At 40.6% G+C, this 27,379-nt stretch overlaps 1 protein-coding gene across 3 annotated transcripts in view; it reads right to left on the bottom strand.

Annotated features, from left to right (window-relative positions):
• The window catches only part of ppp2r2c (protein phosphatase 2 regulatory subunit B, gamma), a 90,566-nt gene that overhangs the window by 10,885 nt on the left and 52,302 nt on the right, over nt 1-27,379 (bottom strand). For all 3 annotated transcript variants that reach the window (XM_004911243.4, XM_002938267.5, XM_031895334.1), the window contains 5 exons: nt 16,900-16,997; nt 16,119-16,284; nt 14,850-14,962; nt 13,586-13,763; nt 8,350-8,514 (listed from right to left, as the gene is read on the bottom strand). In XM_004911243.4, coding sequence (XP_004911300.1) covers nt 8,350-8,514; nt 13,586-13,763; nt 14,850-14,962; nt 16,119-16,284; nt 16,900-16,997 — 720 coding nt within the window. The remainder of the gene's footprint in view (nt 1-8,349; nt 8,515-13,585; nt 13,764-14,849; nt 14,963-16,118; nt 16,285-16,899; nt 16,998-27,379) is intronic.

The following is a 27,379-nucleotide window of genomic DNA, read 5'->3' as shown; positions in this document are numbered from 1 at the left end:
AGACAGCATAGGACAGGCAGAGTGCTGCCTGTGTGTGCCATACTCTGCTTGCCCTATGCTGCTTGTGGGAGGTGAACCTGGCAGGGGTTTGTTGTGGGAGTTTGTTAGCAGTTGGTCCCAAAGGTGTGTAATTATGTACTGGGGGTTGCTCTGCTATCCACAGGGGAGGAGGAGGCATATGGAATTTAAGGGTATATCTTAATATGACATAATTCTTTCACATATGAATGATGGTTGATATCCCCACAGTAAGGACCAAGCATTTGGGATTTTGCTGTGCTACCACCATTGTGATAAAATAGGTGTGGTTTGAAGTGGGTGTGGTTTCAAAAAGGGGAGTGGTCAAAATTGGCTTCCATTAGCGGCCCTTCACCATGTATGCTAGAGAAATTCCGGCCCTCGGCACCGTAGAAGTTGGACAGCACTGCACTAGATGACTCTTTTCTGCTCCCTAACTTCAGATCGGGAGTAAATTAATTTTCAGCAGCTAGTTAGCACTGCCACCTGACCAGTAAACATTATGCTCAATGCCAATGTTATTAATGGGGAAGAAATATAAAAATATAGGAAAGGTGGCTGATCCTACAGACTTTACTGGCCAGCAAACATCTGACCTGGAGTAAACCTTGCAACTGTTAGACACATTTCCCAAATACTTGTTACTCCATATTGTACAAACATAGAGAGGGGTAATGTACTGTTTTATGTAACCAATAAAAAGTGGGCTCCAAGCTTTAAGGCCTACCCTTCTTTTCTTCCATGACAAAGACTAAGGAGAGCTCTTGCATGGTTGACTTGCTTCCCTCATAGATCAACTGCAGCTCGAGATTCTCACCATGCGATCCTCAGCTTTCTAAACCTGTTTCAGCTTAATGCTCTCCATACACAAAGCAATATGGCTAGGAAGTTAAGTCAGTTTTGGAGGAACTGCCACTGTGTCCACCCCCAAGAAACCCCGTTCTGTCAAACCATCTTTTGTTTTAATCAGATTATGTTCCTGGAGGGCATTTAGCCTTCTGATATCTCCCATTGGTATGTGCTTGGGTCTCATCATCCAACCCAAATGTGATAGGGGCTGTGTATCCCTATTACTTGCATTAATATGTTCTCTTTCAGCACATTAAGCAAATAAATTTAATTGGACTATATATATTAACGACAAATTGTCCACAGTGTCCTCAGACAGGCCACAGAGCTAGAAGTCAGATTTATAATGGAATGAGTTTATTATCACCCTTAAATTAATATCAACAAATTAAGTGAATTGCTGTATGGGAACGGGATCATGATTTCCCAGCATGAATGACATGGTGACCTTTAGGTTAGGAGCCCCAGCTATCGTCGTGTATATGATATAGGGGAAACGCAAGATGCTTTATAATGTGACCGTGCCAGCTATCTGCCTAACGAGGTTCATTATTCTGAAACGTCTCCCTCTTCGTTATACCGGCATGTTGGCATGCCCGCGGGAGAAACAACATAATCAAGTCTTTGTTCTCATTTGTCACCTCTATTCTCCTTCTAGACAAGGTACGCCCAGGTATCATCCATCATAGCGGAGTTAATTTGCGCCGTGCCTGTGCCGTTTATAGTTTGCCGTAGGTGCGAGCCTTTGCACCTGAATATGACTGTTCCCTTTGCCTACGCTGTATAGTTAACGATGGACTGTATTCTCCCTCCCTGTGCTAAAAATACAGCCGTGGCTTTACTCACTGTCAAACATTCAACGAAGTGTCAAAATCACATTTTATAAAATCCTCCTTAATTTGTAACATTCTGGCAGTTTCCATGCCCGCAGCTCGCAGTTTGTCTGAAGCGCAGCAGGTAATTACCGTGTCCCCATCTCTCACACTCTCTCGTCGACTCTCTTTAAGTCTGTGTGTCACTGATGGGAGGAATTCTAGGCTAATTATAGCTTGCTATCAATGTAAAAATAGGCAGGAAATGGGCAATTGGCATCATCTGCAGAATATTCTGTGCCACCGCTGGTCGTGTAATGCCGCCTAAAAAAAGCTTTATGGAGATTTTATCTAAAGATAAAGATCTCAGCTGGCAATTCATTTCTCCTCTTCCCAATGGGAGCAGTTTAGCTGCAGTGGATCGCTCCTCTTTTATATATCAGGCTACTTATATTATTATCATATATCTATCAGAAGTACAGGTATGGGACCCGTTATCCAGAATGCTTGGGACCTGGGGTTTTCCGGATAAGGTGTCTTTACGTAATTCGGATCGCCTACATTAAGTCTGCTAATAAAAGTATTTAAACAGTAATTAAACCCAATAGGACTGTTCTGCCTCCAATAAGGGGTAATTATATCTTAGTTGGGATCAAGTACAGGTACTGTTTTATTATTACAGAGAAAAGGGAATCATTTAACCATGAAATAAACCCAATAGGGCTGTTCTGCCCCCAATAAGGGGTAATTATATCTTAGTTGGGATCAAGTACAGGTACTGTTTTATTATTACAGAGAAAAAGAGAATCATTTAACCATGAAATAAACCCAATAGGGCTGTTCTGCCCCCAATAAGGGGTAATTATATCTTAGTTGGGATCAAGTACAGGTACTGTTTTATTATTACAGAGAAAAGGGAATAATTTAACCATTAAATAAACCCAATAGGGCTGTTCTGCCCCCAATAAGAGGTAATTATATCTTAGTTGGGATCAAGTACAAGGTACTGTTTTATTATTACAGAGAAAAAGGAAACCATTTTTAAAAATGTGAATTATTTGGTTAAAATGGAGTCTATGGGAGATGGCCTTTTTGTAATTTGGAACTTTCTGGATAATGGGTTTCCGGATAAGGGGTCCGATACCTGTACCACTTACTAAAACCACTTGGGGCTCATGTGTGAACAAAAACCTAATGGGGGTTCACGTCATAGGAATGATCTTTTGGAAGTAAGCCTAGATAGGGCCACCATCAGGAATCAAATGAGCCCATACTGCTAAGCTAGCAGGGTCCTCCCAGGACCTCCATTTATTAATCCATTAATCACCTGGGCTCTACCAACAAGTGGAGCCTCAACAAAAAATAAGGGGGAGGGGCACAAATGCACAATCACCACCGCATTATGTAGAAACTCGTGATTCACACGATCCCTGCCCACTTTACCACAAGTCCTGCCCCCCTTCACCACAAGTCCTGCCCTGACTGCAGTAACCCCTGTAATACACTAATGGCGGCCCTGCTCGATAGGGCTGCAGTAACTGTGGAATCAGATGCTAGACCTATGCAGAGCTATAATTGTGTAGCCAAAAGTATGGCTGCCTCAGGGAAAACTCAGTGTAATAAGAGATAGGTCAACTAAAAATTCTAGTCAAGTGGATCCCTAGGATGGCGACCAATGGAGTATCATCCTGCCGTACCTATTTACTGGTGATGATAGAAGATAATCTTATATAAACAAAGCAGCTTTGTAGCCATGGGGGCAGCTATTTAAGGGCTCTGGCACACGAGGGAGTTTAGTCACCGGGCGACAAATCTCCCTTGTTGCGGGCGACTAAACTCTCCGATATGACATCCCACCGGCGAAATTGTAAATCGGCGGTGGGATGGCGACTAATCTCCCTTGTTGCGGGTGACTAATCTCCCTGAAATCCCAGTGGGATGGCATACGCGGCATGGCATTGCCTCGAGAGGCAACTTTGGCGATCGAGGCAATGCCATGCCGCGTATGCCATCCCACCGGTTGGGAGATTAGTCGCCCGCAACAAGGGAGATTAGTCGCTCGGTGACTAATCTCCCCATGTGTCACAGCCCTTAGGAAAAAACTTCTATTTACATAACCGCCTTTTCTGACCAGCTTCTTAAGTTCCAGTTACCTGCCAGAAAATGCGATTGCAAGGAAGATAAGGGCCAGAACTGCCAGAAGGAGATGCAGCAACGACACTTAGGCTGAATCTACTTTTCCTTTTACTCTTCTTAATGGTGCCCATTACAGATAAGTGCCGGAGGTGCCAGATTTCAATGCCTGATTTTGTACAAATATAACCAGCCATTAAACTCTCCCTCTGGTTATGTGCCAGGGAAATAATCATAGCTGTATCTCAAGCAACAAGCAGCACTGCTGGCAAGGTGCAGCGAGCATCGGGCATTGGGAAAGGCCACTCTCATTAGGCAAGCCAGAAAGCTCTGATTATATTACATGGGGCATGGGAAAAACTGCATCTACTGGAAGGCTTGGCAGAAAAAAAGAGCATTCTGTATAGAAACATATACACCGTAGTTATTATTAAGGCAGCTCCAAAATTCTTAGTATACAAAGCAAGGTTCTCTGTACTTGGTAAATTGTAGCTTCATAAAATAATAAACAAATAACAACAATTAAAGGGGACCTGTCACCCTAAGAAATAATTCCAAATTCTTTTCTATTGTGTTTTTCAAGCAAAATAAACTTCACTTGCAGTATATAAACATTATACATTTTGTTTCCTTCAGTCTTGTAATTACTCAACAACAGCAAGCAGGTAGGTGCCATTTTGTGAACATTATTATTATTAAGGCAAGCTTTGTATTACCTTAAATCTTGTGTATGTGTCAGAATGGGGGACCCAATGGCCATACCCATGCACTGGCTACACAATTAGATGGTAAAGTGGGAGGGGGAAGTGAGTGCTGAATGGAAAGTGAAAGTAATTCATAGAGGCGGGGCAGGCAATATATGATTGAAGCTGGGATTTTTAAGTGCCTTCATAATAAGTATGCATTTGTTAATAAAAAATGGAATTTGGGTTTGATGTTGATTTGAAAAGGACTTTTATTATACAGCTTTATATGTCTTGGTGACAGGTCTCCTTTAAAGTACTGTTTCCCTTTAATTTTCATAAATAAAAGACAGAGCTGAGAGAGAAAGAAGTACAGAGCCATATATACGATTGCATGTATTTTTGGCATTCATAAATATCAGTGAATATCCTGTTTGCTTTGGGTGCCCATCATGCTGCCGCTCTCGTGCGTGTATGTGGGAGGGTTACTAATGCTCTTGGAAACACAAGTGAGAGCACTGAGGGGGCACCGGTACCATAACAAGTGTTCATTCCAGCACTTACCTCTCCTAAACGGCCATTTCATTTGGAAAATAACATTTTGCTATGTTGAAGTGTTATATGTACTTGGTTTATACCTTTACACAGGCATTTTCTATTAACCATTTAAATGCTGTAGAACCTAGGATCAATGATGCTGACATGGAAGTACCAGCGTTGCATGGCAGTGCAGGGCCAGGCCGGCCTAGAGCCCTAGGCAACTCGGTTGGCCACTTCACCCCCTTTGGAGTGACAAGTGGGCGGCAAGGAGCAGGCACCATGGATCAGGGTGAATAGTACTAGAGGGTAGAAAAGAAGTTCATGCCTAGCACCCCCCAATATCGTGTCCTAGGCACGTGCCTCTTATAACTACACCTAGTTCCAGCCCTGCTGTAGGGTCATTAGGAACGCCCGGCATTGTGCATAGTGCAAATTTCAGACACAAATCACCATTTTTTACCAATAATATTGTGTTTTTTAACCAGAATTCCAGAATAAATGCAGCCATGCAGGTGCCTGCAGCAATTATGCCAGGGGTGTCAAAACACCATGTTTGTGTTGTACACAGGGACCTTTAATGAATGGGTCTGCACCTGCACTTGGGACTCTGTGCACAAAAGACCCATCTCATCTTTAATCCATTCTTTGTTTATGGTTCTAAAGCCTTGAAACATAAAGGGTAATTTACGACAAGTGCGGCCATGCTGAAAAGAACACAAATGACTTTCATATTGTAACTGTTGTGTTCCATTGGGAGCAACTGCGATAGGTGCAACTCCCAATTATGCTGGAAATCTGGGTAAAAACAGTGATTGCACTTTGCAAATTGCACATGCGTATGTTAATGACGCTTGAGGTATGGCAAGTCCAGCAGCCTAAAACAAATGTTCCCCCCCCCCCAGTATCTTCTCCAGGGTAAGTGAATGTCGCCCCGCCGGGTATCTCCTCCAGGGTAAGTGAGTCCAAGCTGCATAAAATTAATGCAGAGAGCGTGCTCCATAGCAAGGTAAATACCGGGGGCAGAATGGATTCACTTACCAGGGAGAGGTTTGTGAGGCGAAGGGGCTAGTGCAAGTGGAACTAGATATATTCCAGGGGCTAATGCTAGTGGAACTAGATATATTCCAGGGGCTAATGCAAGTGGAACTAGATATATTCCAGGGGCTAATGCAAGTGGAACTAGATATATTCCAGGGGCTAATGCAAGTGGAACTAGATATATTCCAGGGGCTAATGCAAGTGGAACTAGATATATTCCAGGGGCTAATGCAAGTGGAAGTAGATATATTCCAGGGGCTAGTGCAAGTGGAACTAGATATATTCCAGGGGCTAATGCAAGTGGAACAAGATATATTCCAGGGGCTAGTGCAAGTGGAACAAGATATATTCCAGGGGCTAATGCAAGTGGAACTAGATATATTCCAGGGGCTAATGCAAGTGGAACTAGATATATTCCAGGGGCTAATGCAAGTGGAATTAGATATATTCCAGGGGCTAATGCAAGTGGAGCGTGATAAATTCCAGGGGCTAATGCAAGTGGAACAAGATATTCCAGGGGCTAATGCAAGTGGAACAAGATATTCCAGGGGCTAATGCAAGTGGAGCGCAATATATTCCAGGGGCTGATGCAAGTGGAACAAGATATTCCAGGGGCTAATGCAAGTGGAGCGCAATATATTCCAGGGGCTAATGCAAGTGGAGCGCAATATATTCCAGGGGCTAATGCAAGTGGAACAAGATATTCCAGGGGCTAATGCAAGTGGAGCACAATATATTCCAGGGGCTAATGCAAGTGGAACAAGATATATTCCAGGGGCTAGTGCAAGTGGAACTAGATATATTCCAGGGGCTAATGCAAGTGGAACAAGATATTCCAGGGGCTAATGCAAGTGGAGCACAATATATTCCAGGGGCTAATGCAAGTGGAACAAGATATATTCCAGGGGCTAGTGCAAGTGGAACAAGATATATTCCAGGGGCTAATGCAAGTGGAACTAGATATATTCCAGGGGCTAATGCAAGTGGAACTAGATATATTCCAGGGGCTAATGCAAGTGGAATTAGATATATTCCAGGGGCTAATGCAAGTGGAGCGTGATAAATTCCAGGGGCTAATGCAAGTGGAACAAGATATTCCAGGGGCTAATGCAAGTGGAGCGCAATATATTCCAGGGGCTGATGCAAGTGGAACAAGATATTCCAGGGGCTAATGCAAGTGGAGCGCAATATATTCCAGGGGCTAATGCAAGTGGAGCGCAATATATTCCAGGGGCTGATGCAAGTGGAACAAGATATTCCAGGGGCTAATGCAAGTGGAGCGCAATATATTCCAGGGGCTAATGCAAGTGGAACAAGATATTCCAGGGGCTAATGCAAGTGGAGCACAATATATTCCAGGGGCTAATGCAAGTGGAACAAGATATATTCCAGGGGCTAGTGCAAGTGGAACAAGATATATTCCAGGGGCTAATGCAAGTGGAACTAGATATATTCCAGGGGCTAATGCAAGTGGAACTAGATATATTCCAGGGGCTAATGCAAGTGGAATTAGATATATTCCAGGGGCTAATGCAAGTGGAGCGTGATAAATTCCAGGGGCTAATGCAAGTGGAACAAGATATTCCAGGGGCTAATGCAAGTGGAGCGCAATATATTCCAGGGGCTGATGCAAGTGGAACAAGATATTCCAGGGGCTAATGCAAGTGGAGCGCAATATATTCCAGGGGCTAATGCAAGTGGAGCGCAATATATTCCAGGGGCTGATGCAAGTGGAACAAGATATTCCAGGGGCTAATGCAAGTGGAGCGCAATATATTCCAGGGGCTAATGCAAGTGGAACAAGATATTCCAGGGGCTAATGCAAGTGGAGCACAATATATTCCAGGGGCTAATGCAAGTGGAACAAGATATATTCCAGGGGCTAGTGCAAGTGGAACTAGATATATTCCAGGGGCTAATGCAAGTGGAACTAGATATATTCCAGGGGCTAATGCAAGTGGAACTAGATATATTCCAGGGGCTAATGCAAGTGGAACTAGATATATTCCAGGGGCTAGTGCAAGTGGAACTAGATATATTCCAGGGGCTAATGCAAGTGGAACTAGATATATTCCAGGGGCTAATGCAAGTGGAACTAGATATATTCCAGGGGCTGATGCAAGTGGAACTAGATATATTCCAGGGGCTAATGCAAGTGGAACTAGATATATTCCAGGGGCTAATGCAAGTGGAACTAGATATATTCCAGGGGCTGATGCAAGTGGAACTAGATATATTCCAGGGGGGTTTACATGAATCCCATATGTTCTCCTTACGTTTGCAGTGCTTGTCGCAGAGCGCCGAGGCTCTCATGTCGCACAGTCGCAATGATCCCTTGCTGCTGCTGTACACAAACAGGTTGCAATGATGGGGATGAAACTCAGCTGCTGTAATGACTTCTGTCAGGTCCTCCATATTTGCAGGCTTGATATCAACAATGTCTGAAGTAGGCATTTATTAGGAAAAACAACATTTCTTTTTGAGGAAACCAAAGAACCAAAAACACAGACTGATGTTCTACATTTCTTTTATTTTTTTTCCTGTAAATCATATGATGACGGCAAAGCCATTTTCTCCTGCAGTAAATGGCATCCATTAGACCTATTATCCAAATTGCTAGCTTTGTAGTCATTAGCTATGTTTGATGGTAATGGATCCAAGCGTCCCTGCTGATAGAGTCAGTGCCTATTCTGGGCTGCCCTGAGCTTTGCTATTTTCCCATCGCAGACACAGTAAGGAGACGTGAGTGATGGTACTGACAGTAAGCACCAACCACACATTATCCTTCATGTTTCTGTAGCCAATAACATGGTCTTCTAACGCTACATCTGGGGGTACAGACAGGCACAATTGTACTAAGGACCCTTTGAAGCCTCTCTAACAATACATCAAGTTAGTAAACATCATGGCGTCCCAAAAAAGTTTTGCTTGAACAGAGAACCAACCTTTACTGATCTAGTGGCAGCTCTGGCCGCCATACTGCCCACACACAGCAACCTAACAATGGTTATGTTGACCAGATGAGTCAATAAGAAATTCTGCTGTTCAGTAATTGTAAATCAGATTGTAAGTTTAGGGGACACCTTAAAATATTTTTTTATTTTAAAGTAGGGGGCACATTATTTAATCTTTTAAAAAGTCATGTGTCATATAACTTATGATATGACAATGTACTATTATATAGGGAATTTTGTACAGCCTTTTCTAAAATATAAGGTTATTTGAAGACCTAAGCAGGCTGAGTGCCTATACAGGCCATGGTATGTCTGGGTACATTACAATATCTGTACATTATTTTCTATAACAATCACATTTCATTAAGTCATGTGACATAAATTACATCACAAAGCACTGATTATAACAAATAACAGCACAGTTGACAAAGACATATCTTACAGGTCACTGATGACATTTGTTCATTATACAGGGAATAATGTACCCCCTCTTGTAAAAGGATATGATAAGACACTAAGGAGTTCTATGACTTTTATATAGGTCAAAGTATTCCATGGTGACTTTTAAAAAATGGGGACAATCTGAGGCCTGCTGCCTAGGGCAACACCGGACCTAAATACACCCCTGTTTGTTATAGAATAAGCACAACAGTAGGAGTGCATGTCAGACATTTATAATATAAGATTTCCGTTAGCGTAAGATTAACAGAACCTGTTACATATTTGTTAGGTCAGAAAGTTAGGTCTTGGGCATGGCATACCTATAATTTTTAAAGGAACAGTAACACTAAAAAATGAAAGAGCTTTAAAGTAATAAATATATAATGCACTGTTGCCCTGCACTGGTAAAACTGGTGTGTTTGCTACAGTAACACTACTATAATTTTTATAATAAGCTGCTGTGTAGCCATGGGGGCAGCCATTCAAGCTGGAAAAAAGGAGAAAAGGCACAGGTTACATAGCAGATAACAGATAAACTCTGTAGAGTACAATAGTGTTTTATCTGTTATCTGCTATGGGCCTGTGCCTTTTCTCCTTTGAATGGCTGCCCCCATGGCTACACAGCAGCTTATTTATATAAATTATAGTAGACTTTCTGAAGTAAACACACAACTTTTACCAGTGCAGGGCAGCAGCACATTATATTTTAGTTACTTTTATACACTTTCATTTTTTGGTGTTACTGTTCCTTTAAACCAGTTTACATGCAATTTTCTCTTTCATAGGATGAAACATCAATTAGAATTGAGCAATACCCACCTTCACACACCATGACATAACAGAGATCATTACTGGCCCAAGTACATACCATAAATGAGACACAGAAATTGTGTTTGAGTCTTATTTTGGTGTAAAAATCCTTAAAAATGAATAATATCCTTAAGCAGCCACCCATACATGCTATAAGGTAGGAATCACTAGTCGTGACATTTAATGATCAGTATTGATGACAAAACATAACGGAGGTTGCAGTATTAACCTGTTCAAATACACTTCCAGGCAAGTAATTACTCTCTATTCGCTCTCATTATCTGCAAGTCATTAAATTAAATCACACAGGATTAAAATGCTTCAGCGCCTTTCTAGTCTAACACAGAAGAAAAGAGATGGCAAGCCCATTGTAATTACTATCCTGCACCTTATAAATCGGCATTCTGCTGCTGGGATTCTGTCTGAGACCTCGTAATGACACAAACTGCAAAGGTTTTATATACATCATAAAAAGAATAGCAGGTACATAGACTGCTTTAGTACTTGTCTAATTTGTATCTTTTTTATTCAACTACAATGAGGGTCTCCCCTTATGTTCCTCTTTATCAAAGTATAAAACTCCCAACTTGGCCAGCCTTTCCGCATACTCTTCATCTGCTTCAAATCTATTATCAATAAAGACTCCTAGCAGTGACGGGTTAAGTACAATGTGCACTCACAGCAACCTGTCGATCACTTGTACGTGGGAATGAGAGTGAGTGATGAGCGGGGGGGGGGGGGCGCGTTGCATTCGGTGAAGTCCAGGACCCTGAACAAGGGGTAGGTGGCTTGAAGATGTGCTTAGTGCCCCCCCATGCAAGTACCTACCCATAGTTCCAGCCTTGACTCCTAGGTCCTGCTTAATATTACGCATTTACAATCTCAATTCCATTAAAGTTGCAAACCTGTACCTCTTATTTGACACTTAGTTACTCAAAATGCCAGCTAGTCAAGAACCCTTTTCAAGGGAAATGCACACTGAATGGACCAAATGGTTCTGGATACTTTATTGTCATTACCAAAGATATAATGCTTTCAATGTCCCCCTACCCCAAGTTACTGAACAGATGCAATCAAAGTGGACCCAATACAGAACCTTGCAGCACCCCACCAAAAACTCCAAACACCCCATACTTGATCCTTCAGCCAGTTTTCTATCTGTGCACAAACAGCACCACCAGTTTTTTAAATTGAAATTGCAGAAGCTAAATTTTAGTAATGTTCCCAATTTGCCACGGTTTATAGCCTGTAAAGCAACTAGTGACTTCAGTGATGAAAGCGTTTGCGAAAAGACCATTCCACTGATTAAAATGTGAGCCTTTGCCGCTGATCTCTAATTAATCTGTGCCCTCGAGAGCGCTGTAACCAAACATCTTTTATAAAAACAGAATACTGTGATCCCTGCTGTCATGTGCTGAAAATAAATTAGAGCCACAGACCAATATGGCCTTGCAGCAGGGGCACAATGTAATTGGAAGCAATGTTATCAGAGAAATAAAGGCTATAGGACCCTTTAGATAAGTACGGCACGATAATCATCTCTCCGAGAACACACATTCAGCTCCTAGAAGAATCCAAATAATTGAATAAAGACATCTGACACTTAAGTGATCTCCACTTTGCTTGAGAATCTTCATGGAAATAGAAGGCCCTGTCTCTGGCACTGCAGGAATGATGCAGCACTCTATATTAATGTACACAGAGACAGCTCCTGCAATGGGCTGCACGCATTTTGTACCAAACATCAGCAGTAATTAAATAAGCAGCCCATTAGTCCCGATATCTGCCCCGAGGGAGATGTTTAAAGTCCTTGTGCTTTGGGCTGTAATATATAATTATCAAGAAATAGACTAAAGGCAGCACTATGTAATTTTTGTTTTTCGAATTAAACCCATTAAGTGCAACACGCTGTAGAATCTACTGAGTATAAAAGTACCATTGATCTGGCACCGTAGGGTCTCTGGTTCCAGATCCCCTTTTGACCTATGCCATGCCAGTGTTAACCAGTAACACCAGGCAAGATCAAAGAACCCCAGGTACAGAAAGGGAATAAAGGCTACTATAGGGCCACGGAGACACTTAATAACAGATAAAAGGAGACATATAGCATAAGTATAATTCCCCCAAGCTTGTAGGCAATAACCAATACTATATGGTGCTGGTTTCACCCAGGGCTACAAATTATTATCTTTAAAAATGGCCCCTTTATTGAAGCTCCCTTTAGATCGACTACAGTCCCTGTCCCTTTCAAACGAGGGGTGGGCATGTTCCAGTCACAGCCCTGCAGTCACACAAGCAAAGACAGTCTTTAGTTCCCTATCAGGTCAGCCTAGCTGCTAATTGGCTCCTATCCTACAGTGCAGAAGGAAGTGTAACAGAGGAGCGGGCCTAGCAGGGTTTTTGGAGAAATTTTCAATAGATTGGCCCAAAACACATCTTTTTTCAAGTACATCTTTCGATATTTAAAGATGCCACATTCTTGTTTTTTTGCACAATATGTCCATTATTCACATGAAAAAGCTGGGTTTAAGGGCAGTTTTCTGTGGAAAATAAGAGTTGGTATGAAATGCCAAGGCCAGGTTTACCCAGCTTAGCCCCACTATAAATGATGTGCCCCATGTATGGTTGTTAGGGAAAACAATGTGATGTACAGAGAAGACAAGGGAATTTGCAGGCCTGGGGCTTCCATACATCAGGTGCATTCTTATCCACAATGCTTGGGGCCTGTAGTCTTTGGGATTGTCAACATTATTATAATTATTATTAAACTGCAAATCAGTCAAAAATGTTTGTTTAAATAGGACACGATGGGAAATAGCATTGCTGTATACTGGAGCTTTCTCAGTAATGGGTTTCCAAATAAAAGATTTCACATACAATCACAGCCTCCTGGGATTATGTTTAGAAACGTAATTATAGATGCATTCTCCAATTGGTAAGCATGTTTCAGTGCTAGAGCCTCTTCTCAACTGTGCGCATGTAAGGTCCATCCAGGACACAGACACATTCTGCTAGAGAATATCTGATATGTCAAAAGATTGTCTGCAGGGTTACAGCCATCAAGTTCACAAATGCATAAAAAAATGGGAAAAAAAAAATTAAAAAGTTAATAATTTGCTTTTAATCATGCTTTTTTATCATCATGAAGCTTTAAGTTCGCCCCCTCTAGGAGAACAGGTATAGCAATCAAAGCCATTAGCTCTTTTACAATTTTGAAAGCGCTCACAGCCACAATGACCTTGCACTCGCCTTGACTGCTTAAGAATAATAAAGAATAATCACAAATGACCCAAGCAGTAAAGGATACTGAAGCTCCTATCTGTGATTGCTAGGTGCCAAAGGTTAATCCTGAGATCATCGGCTGACATGTAGGTTTCACAGTCGCTGTTGACAGAAATGGAGTTGACATGGTATGTGTGTCCATTAGAAAATATTCTTCTTGGGCTAACTTCTACCATTAAGTCCATAGGCTTTAAGACAGGCACCTGGGAAAGAAAGCACAATGCAGTCACATCTTCTCCATAGTGCAGACAAGCTCGGTTACCGCAGCAGGGTTCCTTAGCACTATTGCAATGCTACATTATGATTATAGTTATTTGTCAGGAATAAATAAAAGGAAAACTATACCTATGACTGATCCTGGTCTGTATATTAATATATCGCTTAAAGGAGAAGAAAGGCATTTTGGCATTTTACTGCCAATAGATTCGCCACATTAGTGCCACCTAGAATGCTAAAATTATTCTGCAGAAAGCTTTAACATACCTGTGTAAACAGGGAGAGAATTCTGATGGGAGGAGGGAGGGGGAGAGGTAGAGAGGAGCAAACTGAGCAGGCTTCTCTCTGTGCCCTGAAGAATGTTTCTGAGAGAAGGAAGTCTGACACAGAAGAACATGTGTACACAAAATAAGAAAAGAATGGCAGCTTAAAATGGCAGCTGCTGTCTTAAGCAAATGCAGAAAGCTTCTAGAGCTGTTTACTCAGGTATGGTAAAGCTTTCTGCAGAATAAATATAGCGTTCTAGGTGGCACTAATCTATTGGCAGTAAAATGCCAAAATGACTTCCCTTCTCCTTTAAATTGGCAAGTTAATGGGTGCTATAATAGAGAAGGGAGTTGCAGCAAATACATTGCCAATAAATGTGTAGCCCTGGCCCTAGCTTGTAAATTTGTCTAAGCAGGTGACATACCAGCCATGTGACAACCTTACACATACAGTGGTTGGCCACTAGAGTAGAATTCCTTGTATATTTCATTCTGGAAGCAAAGCAGTTATAGTGGGGCACAGTTCTGCCACATCTGAAGGATACCTACCTGCCCAGTTAATGCAGTGTGCATTATAGATAGCACATATCAGCTCAAATCTGCAAGTTATACTGTCCAGTCTGTACAGATTCTATTCTCTTGTCTCTGTTTAGTAATTCAGATAAGGCATGACCAGCCAGTTGCATGGGCTACCTTTGTTACTCTGGATATTTTTGAACTGCAATTCCCAGCACGTACGATTCCTGTTGGGGTGCTGAGAGTTTGTAGTTCAACATCTGAATGGCTGCTCCGGAAGGCCCCTCTTACCTGTAATGATGTTACTGTACAAAGATCTTTCAACCTTCCTTCTTCATCTTTCAGATTATACCCCTCGGGTCTCTTATCCCGCTCACTAATCTTCCATAGCTTAATTGTTTTATCTGCAAAGAGACAGACAGAGGCATGATGATGAGCATGTATCAAATAATATGTATTATGCTCTTATAAATGAGCATAATAATCATCTATATAGCTATTCAACAAGTGATTTAAGAGATAGATGTTGCTGATATTTTAATGCAGACCCCTAAAACATATTATTCCAACTTGAAAATTGCATACTTGCAGCTCTATACACGACTACAGCAGCCAACATATCTCCTATCAGTATTGTCTGGGTGCTGCTGGGTCTGAAAAACTTGTGTGCAGGGTGGCAATCGCTCATTTCTGGGACCCCACTATGTGCCACACCCCAAAGCAGTTAAAGGGACAGTATACACCCCTTTTCAACGTAAACTGAATGAATAGGGCTGTGCTGAACAAACTTTTGGCCTATTGTTTTAACTAAGAAATAGCTATGGTTTCTGTTATTTCTGTCACGTCTGGTCCCAAAGAACCTCAAAGGAGTTAATAAAACAAATTACCAGCCCACTAAAAAGCCCCTGTTAATGATCTGATCAAAGAATGCTGCTTAGAGAAGGGAGAGGATTGTTTGTTAAACGGTAGATAGGGAGCTCAGAACGAATTGCCCTGTTTATAAAGGAAGAGGGAGGTGAGTTCAGTGAACATAGCCCAACTTTCAAAATAGTGCTTTATAATGGCACAAATAGGAAAATATGTTTTTTTTTAGAATGAAAACAATAGGCAGAATGTAATTTCAACACAAGTCCTGTTTAATGTGCTACTTTTTTTTTAGCAAAGGTGTTTTTAGGTGTTTACTGTCCCTTTAATCAGCTAAGTCCACATATAACTACTTATATAAGTATCTTGGCTACAGGAAACAGGATAAACTGGTTATTTGGATAGGCCGGAGGCCAATGTGGAGAAAATCTTTTTAATGCTATGGGAACAAAAACATGTATTACATAATCTTCCAATTTCTGTTTTTTTTTTTTTAAATATTATTTTTTTAGACCAGACGCCAGCACTGCCATTCTTGAACAGTGTTGTTGAACACTCGCACAGACTGTGTAGCAAGACTCCCAAGAACTATACGTGTTAATTGTCAGTTGCCTCACAGTGCCGATATACGGGGAGCGGAAAAAACGCTGTTTGTCTGTTTACAAGTAGAGCCAAGCAGATGATCTGTTCCCTTACCATTTGTCGACAGAAGGGAGTGGGCTGCATTTTGCTGGGGGAGCCATTTAATCTTGTTAATTTTTTCCTCTATCTCCAGGCTCTTCAAATAATCAAATTCAGGCTCATGGCTCTGGAAAGTGCTGTAAACATTGTATTCGCCCTGACTGTAAGGTTCATTCTTAGTCTGCAGAAAACATTAAGAATAATAATAGCAATATAAACATTCCCTATAGATCAAAGCTGCTGGAGGGCTGTAAGTAAGAAGCTCCATCTGCCTCTGTTGCTTTTGAAATCATTTGCCCGGTTTGCACTATATTTCTTGAAACTGTTTCCAAACTTGTGGCATGGAATGGTGATTTTGACCATGGAAATGCATTGCCATGCAATAGCCTAGGCAACTAGTGAGGCCAATAGGCACAAACTGGGCGTGATTATACCCACAAGGAGCAACTGGCTCAACTCAAGCCAGGTCTGATAATGCACAACAAGTTGGACCAACTGAGTCAGATCATAATCATAATCAAATTCAGATGTATACTGTATGTGGCCCAATTCCCAGGGATTTTCTGCAGGACAAACAAAGCTAAGTGTAGAAAAAAGAAAGAAATCAGAGATTAAAATGATTCAGCAATAATAATAAGCTTGGTAGCAGCACCAAATGAGATTTCTATATGCAAAAGCTAATATATAATATGGGTTGGTGTGGGAGACAACCTTTTAAGGCTGGAGGTGACAAAGAGGTATCACAATTGTACCACTGAGGAGTGAAGCAGAGGAGCAGTATTTATAGCAGACTCACCTCAGGTTCCCTTTGGAATATAACAACACGGCCTCCTTTGTCCCCAGTTGCCAGCAGATCTCCAGTGTGGTTAAATTCAACTGTAGAAATTATATCAGCTGGATTCAAGAAAGAAAAGTACAAGAATGTGTGTCAGTAATGGGACAATATAGCAGGTATGGGGCAATATAACAGGAATAGGGCAATATAGCAGGAATAGGACAAAATGACAATATAGCAGTATTAGGACAATAAAGCACTAATGGAACAATATAGCAGCAATAGGACAATATGACAATATAGCAGTAATGGGACAATATAGCAGGTATAGGGCAATGTAGCAGGTATAGGGCAATATAGCAATAATGGGACAATATAGCAGTAATAGGACAATATGATAATATAGCAGTAATAGGACAATATAGCAGTAATATGACAATAAAGCAGGAATAGGACAATATGACATTATAGCAGTATTGGAACAATATAACAGTAATGGGACAATATAGTGAGTGGACTTTACACACGCACTAACTGAAGCATGAATTAGGGAGTAGTTGGGGTGACTTTTTACCACCCCCGGTAAAATCCTGTCTAAGCAAGGTAAGGACTTCTGGATGTTATATTTAGTCAGGGGATTCCTAATCATGTCTGGATTTTCTAACAGATCGTCCTACACTATAATAAACATACGAGTGTATCAAGGGAGCACTGTCATGAAAATTTAAAGAGCCTGAAAATAATAAATGAGAGCAGCAACTGGTAAAACACAATGATGGTCAAAACATGCCCAATGCCATTAGGCTGAAACATAATGTAAAAGCCCATTTAAAAAAAAAAAAAGTTGAGACACTGTGTAAAATATAAACAAAAAGAAAATGGGATGCTCTGCAAATCATTTAAACCTTATATTTTATTGGAAATAGTAAAAATACAACATATCAAATGTTGAAAGAATAACATTCCTGCAAATAATTTGGGGATTTCATTATCTATAGTACATAATATTATTAAAAGATTCCGAGAATACGGAGAAATCTCTGTACGCAAGGGACAAGGCCAAAAGCTAATTGGATAGCCGTGATCTTCAGGCCCTCAGGCAGAACTTAATTAACAACAGACTCAATTCTGTAGGGGAAATCACTGCACAGGAATACTTCCCAAAACCCTGTCTGGGGACACAGGTCGTCTTTGCATCCACAAATCCAAGTCATACAAAAGAAGAAACCATATATAAACATGAACCAGAAACATCACCACCTTTTCTGGGGCCCACTCATTTACGATAGACTGAGGCAAAGTAACTACTGTCCTGCGGTCTGACCAATCAATTGGAAATCATGGATGCCAAAAGAGGAGAGGAACCATTTAACTTATCAGAGCACAGTTTAAAAGGCAGAATTAGGAGGGGGTTATTCTTCCCCTTTACAGAGCGCTGGTAAGGCTCATCTAAATTATGCTGTCCAGTTCAGGTCTCCAGTGCTCAAACGGGACATTATTGAGTTAGAGAGGGTCCAGAGAAGGGCAACTAAGCTGGTAAAGGGTATGGAAAGTCTCAGTTATGGGGAAAGACTGGCCAAGTTGGGTCTGTTTACACTGGAGAAGAGGTGCTTAAGGGGTGACATGATAACTATGTATAAATATATAAGGGGATCATATAATAACCTTTCTAATGTTTTATTTACCAGTAGGTCCTTCCAACGGACACAAAGGCACCCATTCCGATAAGAAGAAGGGAGGTTCCATTTAAATATTAGGAAAGGATTTTTTACTGTGAGAGCTGTGATGTTCTGGAATTCCCTCCCTGTCGTACTGGCTGATACATTATATAGCTTTAAGAAGGGGTTGGATGGCTTTATAGCAAGTGAGGGAATACAGGGTTATGGAAGATAGCTCTTAGTACAAGTGAGGGAATACAGGGGTAGGGGGGATAGCTCTTAGTACAAGTTGATCCAGGGGCTGGTCCCATTGCCATCTTGAATTTTTCCCCTCTGCGGCAAATTAGAGAGGCTTCAGATGGGGTTTTTTGCCTTCCTCTGGATCAACTAGAAGTTAGGCAGGTTATATATAGGCATTATGGTTGAACTTGATGGACATCCATCTTTTTTCAAACTAACTTACTATAGCAAAATAAACAAAGAATCCATGATGGTATGGGGGTGTGTTAGTGCGCCTGGCATGGGGAAGGCACCATTAATGTGCTGAATGATAGAGGTTTTGAAGGATCAGTTAATGCCATTCAGGTGTCATTTAAGGCCTTACTTATTTCAACAAGACAATGCCAAACCAAATTCTGCAAGTATTACTACAGTAGTTGTAAGAGTCTGGCTGCTAAACTGACCTGCCTGTGGTTCCGACCTGTCACCCATTGAAAACATTTGGCGCATTATGAAAGGTAAAAATATGACAAAGAATGAATGTCATTTCACTTTCAAAATTCCGGCAATTGGTCTCCTAAGATTCCCAACGGTTACACAGTGCTGTTAAAAGAAGAGGTGATGAAACACAGTGGGAACTGCAATTACATACAGGGTTTATATGATTATCAAATCATCGCATTCTCTTTTTATTGATATTTTACAGGGGGTTGTAAAGGTGAGAACCCGGTGTGAGGGATAAGTTAGAAAAGAAATCTTGTACTCATATTAGTACGGGAATGCGATACCCTGAGAGTGACTTGTGCCAGCTTTTTCAGAATAATCTGCTGACAATGGAATGTTGGGTAAGTGGATTTGTCTCAGAACCAAAGGATTAGGTCAGGTTCCCTGATGGGCACTGTGGGTGTAGCATTTTGTTATGTGTGTTAATGTGACCGGATATCTCGGTTTTGCCGTGCAATAAAATGCTGACTGGGCAAATGTATTCAACTAAACAAGATAAACTGCTCTTGGGTATCAGGCCGTGCCCCGTAGGTAACGCAGAATAACAATTAAATGAAAACTAAAGCCTAACTAAAGAATTATGTTTTGTGCTTCTGTACCAGCCCAAGGCACCCATAGAAGATCTGTGCCCCCAAAGATGCCCCAGTAGCCCCCCATCTTCTTTTCTGCTGTTTCCCTCCCCATACTCTGTGCTGCTGTCACTTACCTGAGCTTAGGGGCCCACTCACTATATACTGTATATATAGAATATAAATGTCTCACTATACTGTGTATATAGAATATAAATGTCTCACTATACTGTATATATAGAATATAAATGTCACTATATACTGTATATACAGAATATAAATGTCTCATTATACTGTATATATAGAATATAAATGTCACTATATACTGTATATATAGAATATAAATGTCCCACTATACTGTATATATAGAATATAAATGTCACACTATACTGTATATATAGAATATAAATGTCACACTATACTGTATATATAGAATATAAATGTCTCACTATACTGTATATATAGAATATAAATGTCACACTATACTGTATATATAGAATATAAATGGCACACTATACTGTATATATAGAATATAAATGTCACACTATACTGTATATATAGAATATAAATGTCTCACTATACTGTATATATAGAATATAAATGGCACACTATACTGTATATATAGAATATAAATGTCTCACTATACTGTATATATAGAATATAAATGGCACACTTTACTGTATATATAGAATATAAATGTCACACTATACTGTATATATAGAATATAAATGTCTCACTATACTGTATATATAGAATATAAATGTCATACTATACTGTATATATAGAATATAAATGTCACACTATACTGTATATATAGAATATAAATGGCACACTATACTGTATATATAGAATATAAATGTCACACTATACTGTATATAGAATATAAATGTCTCACTATACTGTATATATAGAATATAAATGTCACACTATACTGTATATATAGAATATAAATGGCACACTATACTGTATATATAGAATATAAATGGCACACTATACTGTATATATAGAATATAAATGGCACACTATACTGTAGATATAGAATATAAATGTCACAATATACTGTATATATAGAATATAAATGTCTCACTGTACTGTATATATATATATAGAATATAAATGTCACAATACAAGGCTGATTAGTCATTAGCTTATATTACAGCAACATTATTTTCTGCCCGATAATTTGCAATTACCCCTAAGCTCAGCTTCTCACCAGTTGCCCAGAGCCAACTGAGCACGTGCAGTGTCTCAGATACTTTCCAAGAGTCTGTGATGAGTTTAAAGGCCTGGGTCATTGCTGCTATTGAGATGCTAAAACTTTAGGCTGGGGCAGCAAGAACCGTGTATAAAATATGGCCATTTTTATTTTTAGGGTTTAGTTCTTCTTCAAATGTAGATAGCAGATGTTTAAGGCAATTTGCAATTAGTTTAGTGTTTTTTATGTACAATTTTTGTTCTGCTAGGTGTGGTATTTCAATTTCTGATTGCTAGGGTTGCTAGGGTTTATTAATTGTTGCTGGGGAAATAATCTGTCTCAGTCACCAGAATTCTCTAATATTCTCCCAACAGTTAATATTCTGTCTAAACTCCCAATATTCAAGCTTATTTACAACCACCTGTTGTGAATCATGGGCAAGTGCATCTACTGGCACAGGGGAACCCTGGAGCTACCCCAACCTTCACGATGGTGGTTATTCCAGGGTTCCCTCTGCTGGCATACTTGTGTATTAACAGAAGCACTAGAAAATATGAAATCTTCACTGTGACAAATGTTGGATACAACTGCGTCCCGTTAGTCAAATACTCTCATTTTGATGCAACATACTGTACACTATTATGTAAACACAATGTTGTACTTGGTTACAGTGATGCTGAAAACTCTGTATTATGGTTAAAAAAATATGTCAAATTGCGTCCTAACTGCACTTTGCACACTGCTCATAAATGAGCCCTTTTGGTACCTTAGGCAATATTCTGTCTAGACTCCCAGAATACAGTACCTTAAGCTGGCTATCCAATGGCCACTATTGTCTGCTGACTTTCCTGAGAAGCTTATTAGACTATGTATGGTGCCAAAACCAAGACCTCCTCAACTGATACATGGTAGGGATGGCTGAATAATAATAATGACCGAATAAAGCTATGGATACATCCTCTACTGTTGGATTTATACAAGCCCTTAATGTGTGCCAGGGGACCAAAGGACTGGGTTTGGCCCTATATCAAAGCAGGCAAGGATCAAAGCACAGCCAGCATTAAACCATATTTATTGTAATATACAGGCACATACAGTAGGATAAGTAAACCTTTAAAATAAGTTCATGTGAAATTGATGAGAGTGCTATTCTAAGCACTTGGCCAATTTACATTCAATATTTATTTTTTTTAATTTCAAGATATTAAGGGTTAAAGTACTGTCAATATGAATGCATTTTGTTACCACAGCGCCACCTGCTGGTCACTTTCTGAACATGACGTAGTCAAAGTAATTGTCAGGAGAAAGAAAAAAGGCCTGATGTTCTTCTAGTTAGGAAAGACGTGAGAAAAGTTTCAAATGTTTTTCCTAACCTGAAGAACATCAGATCAGCCTCTTTCTCCTTCCTCATCAACATCCTCCACTACTTCATGTTTGGAAAGTGACCATCAGGTGGCGCTGTTGTAACAAAATGCATTCATATTAATACTAATTTAACCCTTCATCTTGGAATTAAAAAAAATTTAATGTAAATTGCAAAAGTGCTTAGAATAGCACTCTCATCAATTTTCCATCAAACTCAAGCATGGTTATGGTTTTGCACTTGCACCTTTGTTCATAAATGAGCCGAACTGTGTCCAAAACTCCATATAGAAGCCCAGTAAAGAGAAGGCTTTTAGACGCCATTTCAGATTTGTGCCAAACATTCCACAGGCCGTGATTCCTCCTGCTGACAAGCCTCCCTTTGCCAATGTTAACAACTGTATGACACGCTACACGGGCATGGAACATCCATTTTTTGAAAAATTAAATTTAATGGCCCGATGTTCTTCCTTAACAATGAACATGATCTACAGCAGCTGGTAACATAATGGAGGAAGAAGGGAACACTTAGGCACATGAAGGCTAAGAGGAACCAGTTCCTACTAATTAGAGACAATGCACAGTTTGATGGTTCTTTATAGATTTCAATTATCATACTCTGCAGGGAGGAACTTCCAAACATCTGCAGTGCTATTCTCTACTGGGATCATGTCATTTATGGCCGTGCACTGCTACAGGCAGAAAATCAGATGGAAGAAGGCTGCAGCTTCACAAAAAATGATTATTTACATGTTTTTACCTCGGTTCCCAAATATATGGCTATTTTTTAAGGGTGACAAACTTGCCGGAGGTCTTGCAAAACTAAACCACTAGAACGATGTCACAGAATTGTTCTTTATTTGGACTGGACTAGGGTTACCAACTGGCAGCCAATAAAAATGATTCTTGATGCCAATGTTATTAATAAGGAAGAAGAAAGAAATATATGAGATAAAGGAACAGGATTACAGAGGCAATGATTTCATATATTTGTAAACTTATTACCAGGGCTACATTTAGGATCTGTGCTGCACTGACAGTTGGAGTATGCCCAGACTGTACTATGCATATGGCTATTACTGAAGAACAGAGTACCCCCCCCCTTCAGCTCCACCGCCAGATTTAGCCTTATTTACTGTAAGGCTATAGTTAAATGGATGTACTTACTACTCCAGGGACTATCTGCTTTACCAGTAAATAATGCATGTGACTCTCAATCATTAGGAGCAGGCCTTCGTGTGTGTTGGAGGCAGGGTAGAGACAGTAAAATGGATGCCAGTGGTTCATAACAATAACTTCTTTATTCAGATCACTTGAAGATAACACAGTTGAGGTAGCACAATATTTAGCATATGTCTTGCAAGTGTCACCTTATGCTTTCAGGCCTCTTGAGTGGAACCTAGGCAGGACAACTTCTACCCCTAGTTCTGAACCCTCAGGTCCCTACTCTAGGGCAGTATACCCAGAACTCTATTCCTTATTAAACCTCCTTGGTGGCGCTCAGGCTGCTAACTAGCTACCCTACTCCTTTCTATCACTCCTAGAGTGATCTATTGTAGAATAAGACCTCACAACTAACTAGGGCTACCTTTGTCTAGGCTATATCTAGTATAAATAAATTGAAAGCAACTGGACTTGTTTGGTAATCATTGACGTTTCACTACTCATCCGAGCAGCTTCTTCAGTTCAACTGACTGGTATGGGAAGTCCTCAGCATATATACTCTTCCACTAATCCAATCACAATGGCACTTTGTAACTCTTCAGAAAGGTGACATCTGAAACTCACAGAGGTGTGAATGCTGTGGAGTTACTTTGAAAGGATTACCAAAGTATCATGCAACTCTTCTAAGCAGGTGTTACTTGTTAGAGTTGCATGAATGGATGTGTGAAGAGTTCTGAAACTGCCGGGGTACAGATGTTAGAACAGCATTGTATGTCTAGGCTCCAGTTTTATTCCCCTGCCTGCCTAGGGGAAAATCCAAAAAGAAAGAGACAGAGCATATGTGTGCTTTAGCTTATGTACTTTAGAACAGTGACACATCCTGGTCAGTCATAGGACTGCCAGGAACATAATTAAGCATAAGAACAGGAACATACTTCCCTTCTACCATTAAGGACCCTCTAAGCTGGCTTAGCTTCTAAGGGGACTGCCAGAACAGAAGGGCAACTATCTTATCAGTCCCCTACATTATCATATAGGCACCAAAGTGCCAGCCCCCTAAAGCTGCCGCCCTAGGCATGGGCCCTCAAGTGCCTGTATGGTAAATACTGCTCTGTGATTACAGACCAAAGGTTGGGGATGCCTGAGATAAGCAATGGCAAAGGATGGGTCGCCATTTCAGCTACACTGGATGCCAAGGGTGTGCACAGTACAGCCCAGTGTAGGCTACCTTAGCCAAAATTCAAGAGCACTTTAAGGCAGACCCAGACTGGCAATCTGTAGATTCTGTCAAATGCCAGAGGGGCTGCTGTAAGATGCCATAGACAGTCACTATTTATTGGGCTGGTGGGGGGCTGTTTGGGCCTCTGTGTACTTGAAATGCCTGGGCCTGTTTTGAATCCCAATTGGGACTTGCTTTGAGAATAGAGCTGAATGTATACTATTGGTAACATATAGATGGCTTGAATCCAGCAAAACAGAAGTGTCTTGGGATGCTAAACAGGGGTGATTGTTTTCACCTATGAATCATTTGGACCAACCCAAAAACAAACTGAGTATAGAGGGATATGCCAAGCAAGAACTATTAGGATATGCCTATATATTTTTAGGTGTTTTTTTCTAATGTACATTTGTGCTACAAATGCTGCAATATAACTCAAGATTATAGGCAGACTTGCAGGGGCAGACTTTCATACTTTGCCTTAGGGGAACCACGCCAATCAGAAAGAAGGTGCTTAACAAGGTTTTTAAGATGTATTTCTGGCATCGAGGCATATTATTCAGCTCCCAAGACTAAAGAACCTTCCTCATAAAGTCCAAAGCAGCTGTTTCCCTATCATTAATTATACATAGTAGGTGAAAGGTTCTACTCTATAGGGCTCATAGTAAATTAGAAGACAGCTCTGTACCTCTGCACGTACGTAATGACTGTTAATAATGTTTATTGGTTTCCTGATACAGTTACCACCAAAGGTTTGCTTAAAAAAAAATCCAAGGCTGCTGTAAGCAACAAAAGAAGCATTAAGCATTATAGTATACTGTATATGGATGGATGAATGGATATAACATTAATAAGATTATTCAGTAACTGTGCTGTCAGATTTATAGCTAGGAATGCACAGATCCCATACCTGTATATACATATATATTATTATTTCAAAATATGTATTTCAATATTAAATGATAACTGATCCTTTCCATTATATAGTGTGGAATAAAAGGTTGAAACAATATTCCCTCCCCGAATTCCTTTTGACAGGCCTCTCTTGGGACAGACTACATTTGGACTACATAGCCCATGAATCTGTACCTGCAAGATAAGGATCGGTTTCAGGTATTTGTAATAATGCTAACTGACTTTAAAAGATATGAATTATTGGATCATCAGTATGAAGACTTGAAGTCTCTTTTAAGTGTTTAAATGGCAGTTGGCAGATTATACTTTTCCCTGCAGTCAGTAGTGCATAAACCCACTTTAATTAAGGCTGATGCCAGGCATGGCGTTCTTACACTGCGTATCTTCTCCGCCTAAAAACGCCGCACAAGCCACACAGCCCCTGACTATGGCGTTTTTCAGCCTAGTACTGATGACGTAGCAAATCCCGTTTCCCATGGTGCTAATAGTGCGAAATAGTAAAAACACCGCGTATTTCCGCAAGGTCTGGCAGCTGCCTTTGTGTATACATAGGAATAGGTTGCTGTGCAAATAACGGCGTATTTCGGCAAAAGCATGAAAAGTCCGTGGTAACGCGTTTTCTAGCGTATTTACGCATAGTGTGTTTTCCATTGAGACTGTTTAAGTTATTTCTATGGATGATGATATCGTGCGTTTTTCAGCCGCCGAGAGAATTAGAAAATACACAGCGTAAAAACGCCACGTCTGGCATTAGCCTAAAGGTACATGCTCCTCCCTATAGTTGCACTTGGTACCACTCAGTCCTTCCTGCCTTCCTTCCTAATTGCTCACTGCTGCGGCAGTTGAACACAGAGCCTCCCTTGGCGCGGCACATTTGTGCCAAAAGCATAGGGTGTATGCGCTGCTCGCATGCAGAACACCACAAATGACGCCTGGCGGTCAAGAGAACCCCCATTTTTGTCCACAAAGACACTAGAATTCTGAAAATAAACTGTGCATTGTGAGGAAAAACCATGGCTATTACGCTCAAAATCACACTTCCATCACTGCACTTGCAGACATAAATGAGCCCTTAGAGCAGGGATCCCCAACCAGTGGCTCAGGAGCAATGTTGCTCACCAACCTCTTTGATATTGCTCCCAGTGGTTTCAAAGTATGGGCTTATTTTTGAATTTCTTGAATAGGATGCACCTAGTGACTACCAAATAGCCCTTATTACTACCACAGCCCTTATTTGGCACCCCAGGTACATATTTCATGCTCCAGTTGCTCCTCAACTCTTTTTACAATTGAATGTGGCTCACAGACAAAATGGTTGGGGATCCCTACCTTAGAGACTTCTCTGAGGGACCAGTGCCCTACAGAAATACATGAACTGCTGTTCACTACTTTGTATTGCTGTCTATGGCAACTGTTAGCACTGACATAACAAAGGATAGGGGGTCTTTTTACATTAGGCAAGACAAGTGCTGGTATTCATTTAAAAATATAGAACATTTTTAAAGGGTTCACAAACTTTTGAGAACCAAATTATATAGCGCAAGTGACCTCCTTTTCCCTTCTCCCGTCTCTAGTTAAACTCTGAAGGGTTTATTTAGCATCCTATAGAGCTTTGTAACACTTGGTGATGTTTGGCCCAAACCTAAACTTTTTTGTTTTTAAGAAGAAACTGTAGCAGGGAAGTCTATGGGGTTTG

Source organism: Xenopus tropicalis, chromosome 1 (assembly GCF_000004195.4).
Source record: "Xenopus tropicalis strain Nigerian chromosome 1, UCB_Xtro_10.0, whole genome shotgun sequence".
NCBI classification, from domain to species: Eukaryota; Metazoa; Chordata; class Amphibia; order Anura; family Pipidae; genus Xenopus; species Xenopus tropicalis.
The sequence above is the reverse complement of the archived record's forward strand: the minus strand, read 5'-3'. Positions and strand labels throughout refer to the sequence as shown.